Source organism: Crocodylus porosus, unplaced genomic scaffold, assembly GCF_001723895.1.
Source record: "Crocodylus porosus isolate Cpor-Errol unplaced genomic scaffold, CroPor_comp1, whole genome shotgun sequence".
NCBI lineage: Eukaryota > Metazoa > Chordata > Crocodylia > Crocodylidae > Crocodylus > Crocodylus porosus.
Window position 1 is genome coordinate 3,926,267 of NW_017728923.1, and position 3,869 is coordinate 3,930,135.

Below are 3,869 nucleotides of genomic sequence, written 5' to 3' on the forward strand. Positions count from 1 at the left end.
TTTCCTGGTTTAGAACAACAAAAACTTGATTAATGCAAGGGTGAAACCAAAGGTAGGGCAGCACAGGGATGGGAGAAGAGGGTGGGCAAGAGCCAGCCAGGGCTCTGCCCTACACCCCGGCAAGGGCCCCACCTCCAGTGCTGTGAGCGTCAACAGCAGAGCTCATCTCAGAGAAGATTATTGCCATAGACCGTACCACCTTCACTCTGAAGTGACATTCAGGCATAGGCGACAGTTTCCACGGTACAACAATCCTTGGGCCTGAAGTAAGTGTTCAAATGGCTCACGTTGTTTCTCTTCACTGTAGCTTGTTCTCTGACACAAGGGGCTGCCTGAATGCAACTGCCTCAAGGTGCTGTGCACCCATTTGTTGCTGCAGCAATACCAAGGCTATATAGGTACTCCAAGGTAAGGAGGAGTCATACAAACAGAAGCAGGAGCAGGGAAGAACATGCCAGCTGCCAGGCTGGCTCCAGGACAGACTAATAAAGCTGGGAGAGATTGTAGCCCTGCCTTCAGTCCCTGAAGGGAACAACAGGAAGGAAGGGTAGAGAGTCCACCTATCTATGGTTGTGTGTCTTTTATCCCTCCCATTGCTGGTTGCCCTACCACAGGCTCATTCAATTCAGGTCCCACTGGCTTGATACATAGAGATTCACATCTGATACCTGGGGAGCTTGTCCCAAAAGGAGAAAGGGAATGTGATAAAAGCCACCCCAGTGAATCACACATGGGATGGAGCCTGCTGAACAGTGAGCTCCAAAGAAGATGGAGCAATGTAACATCTCACCAAGCCAGAACAAAACAAGTGTGGAGGCACGGATCAGGCTCCAACAATGGTCTACAAAAGATGGCCACTCCTCCCTTTTCATCTACCACCTAAATGGAGAACCCATCAGGGCCAAGCCCCAGGGAGCAAGGTGCTAGCAGTGCTGTTTGACGAAGGAACTTCCCACTATGCGTGAAAAAAATATTATACAAGTCTGGGACAAAGCTTTTCTTGTTAGTAGATTTGCCTTAGTGAGCATGTGCTGGACACTTTGGCAAAGTAGGTGTGTCAGTGGGACAGGGCACAGAATTCAGTCAGCTAGCTTCTCCATCCCATTAGCATCTTCTCTTAATAACCGGCTGAATGGGATTCATCTCTCTATGGCCCTGGGTTCTGGATAACTCTTTTCAAACTCAGTCCCCACCTATGCAATAGGGATTTCAGGATTATGCTTTAGACAGTTTCTGTTAGCAGCCATTTATCAACCTCAGTGTTTGATATGTTCCAGTGGCAGGGTGGCAGTTCCTCTTCTTTCCCCTTCCTCTTCTACCTGTGCCTGCTTTTCTCCAGATTCCCTTTTTACCCCTCAAAGCCAGGAAGGGTCTTTAAGTAATGGAGTCAAACAACAAAGCTTCATTGCTGCTTTTCTTTCTCCCCAGGTCCACTGGATGAATCCATCCAATGATCTCAAGTGATGCTTCTTGTGCCTTCATCAAGATCAAAGGTGTTGCAAGCCTCTTTTTCCCCTCTCAGAGCACTAAGTCTACACCAGATCCCCAGTACAGAGGCTTGTCACCTCCTTATTTGACTTCCAGGATGGATGGATTCGTTTCCATGATGGCAACAATGATCCTGTCAATGTAATCCTGCAGGCGGAAGTTGATTTCTTCCTGTTTTTGAATCGCCTCCATTAGCTGTAGGGAGGAAGGGCAGGGATTTAATTAATAACTAAGAGGTCAAAGGTCCAGGACATTTAGCAAGTATCCCCTTGCAATCTCTGGCCATGGACAGCTTGCTCAACAACAAACTGACAGATCCAGAAGGGGCCACTACAAATAAGTACTTTGCCCCAAGAAAGACATCCTACACAACAGATTCCCACCATCCCCTGAGTTTACACCAAGCATGTACGCAACTCCTATATTACAAATTACTGCTAACAAGATTCGTTCCTTTTACTATACAGCACAAAGTCCAATAGAACTCATAACCTTCTCAATGCTTAAGCACAACCATCTTCTGGCTATAAACTCCCCCTTCCACCCCACCAATGTAGGGTCTTATATGGTCCCCCCACAACAGCATCTGAGCACCTGACAGGTTATGGCTTTCTTCAGAAATGTACAAAGGCAGCAGCTCAGCCAGAATCTCTCTTCCCCAGAGCAGCTGAGCTGTAGAACAGCATCCCTAGGGCACAGCATTGCCACCTTCTGTTAGGCAGCTCTCAGCAGATCTTTACTTTGTTAGTGAGCATGGAGGGCATTTCAGCTCCAACTAGGTGCTCACAAGCAAGGAGCATGGATTACATAAATACATCAATCCACCTAAAAACAAAGGGGTTTGAGGTAAACAGGGGTAAGCCTCCTGTCAACACCATACAGTAAATACCTCATCTCTGGAGACCGAGCTGATTTCTGCAGCTAGGGACTCTGAAAATGAAGCTGAAAAGAGGTTCTTGGCTCCCTGGATGCTAAGGTTTATGATCTGTCCATTCAGTTCATCATTTTGTTCCTTCAGGTTTCGGTTATCCTGGTCACAACAAAACCCACAAATCAATACAAACAATTTGTACTTCTACAGTGTGAGACATCTATCAAGCCTTAGGTGCTCTACAGAGGTTCTGTCTTATCCTCATTTTGCAGATGGGGAAGTTGAGGCATAGACAAGGGAAGAACATGCCCCTAGTGTCCTAGGACTGGATGGCAGAACCAGAAGGAAGACACAGGCTCACTTCCAAGTCAGCAGAGCCCTGGGAAGCCTTACTCAGTAGAAGACACATTGGAAGGATTCTACAGCTTTTTGTATTTCTGCTATGAAACTGGGATTGAATTGTTTCAATGGGGGAAGAAAATAGCATTCCCAGAATTCATCCTTCACCTCAGGATACTGAATGGCTGGGTAGGCAGATCACCGCTTCCATGAAGAGAAGGTCCTACTTTCCCCCATTCAGTTTAGAAAGTCCAGGCACTCCCTTGCAGTTAAATGCATTCACATTGCCCAGTCTGCTTGCGAGGGCCATCATGCACATGAGCAAACCCAGGAGATTCTGACTTGGGACCACAAGCTGCTTTTAGGCCCAACCTATGTGGTAGCTGTGACTCCAGGAAAGAATTTCTCTGCAGTAACCTGCCTCCACCCCCAACACTGGTTCAGATATGCTTCATGAGGAGTCTGCACCAGTTAGCAAGGGTAGACCTAAAGAACATCAGCGGTCCTGTTCAGCTAAGCGCTGTCACCATTACTGGCTGAATCACTCATCTTCCCTGCCCCCGTCCCAACTACCTGCTTGAGCCGTCTGATCTCTTGCTCCAGCTCTGTCTCCCGCGTCCTACTATTGTACTCCTGGAGTCCTATGCTGCTGCTTCTGCCTCTTCGCTGCTCTGCTTCAAGTTTAAACAACTGCAGGTGCTCCAGCTGCTTCCTGAGGTCCTCAATCAGCTGCAACAGAACAAAGGAGACTAGGGCAGAACAATCAAACAAACCCACTCCCTGAATATGAGGAAGCTAACCGCAAGGTGCAGGTGGCCTGACTACCACTGTACTTAAACCCTACAGGTGAAAGCATCCTCTCACCAGAAGATTGTGATAGCAGGATTAAAGGCCCTCTCTAAGGGTGGAAACAGATGTAGTCTTTAGTTGCCTTTATAGATTTCATAGACATTAGGGCTGGAAGGGACCTTGGAAGATCATTGAGTCCAGCCCCCCACCCAAAGGGCAGGAAGTCAGCTGGGGTCACAGGATCCCAGCAAGATAAGCATCCAATTTCCTCTTGAAGGTGTTCAGTGTAGGTGCCTGAACCACCTTCAATGGCAGGCTGTTCCAGACCTTGGGGGCTCGGACAGTAAAGAAATTCTTCCTTATGTCCAGCGTGAAACGGTCT

General features: G+C 47.8%; 1 protein-coding gene across 4 annotated transcripts in view; it reads right to left on the bottom strand.

Annotated features, from left to right (window-relative positions):
- Positions 1-311: 311 nt before the first annotated feature.
- The window catches only part of RAB11FIP3 (RAB11 family interacting protein 3), a 160,342-nt gene continuing 156,784 nt past the window's right edge, over positions 312-3,869 (bottom strand). For all 4 annotated transcript variants that reach the window (XM_019539971.1, XM_019539974.1, XM_019539973.1 and 1 more), the window contains 3 exons: positions 3,272-3,427; positions 2,378-2,518; positions 312-1,683 (listed from right to left, as the gene is read on the bottom strand). In XM_019539971.1, coding sequence (XP_019395516.1) covers positions 1,570-1,683; positions 2,378-2,518; positions 3,272-3,427 — 411 coding nt within the window. In that variant the 3' untranslated portion in view covers positions 312-1,569. The remainder of the gene's footprint in view (positions 1,684-2,377; positions 2,519-3,271; positions 3,428-3,869) is intronic.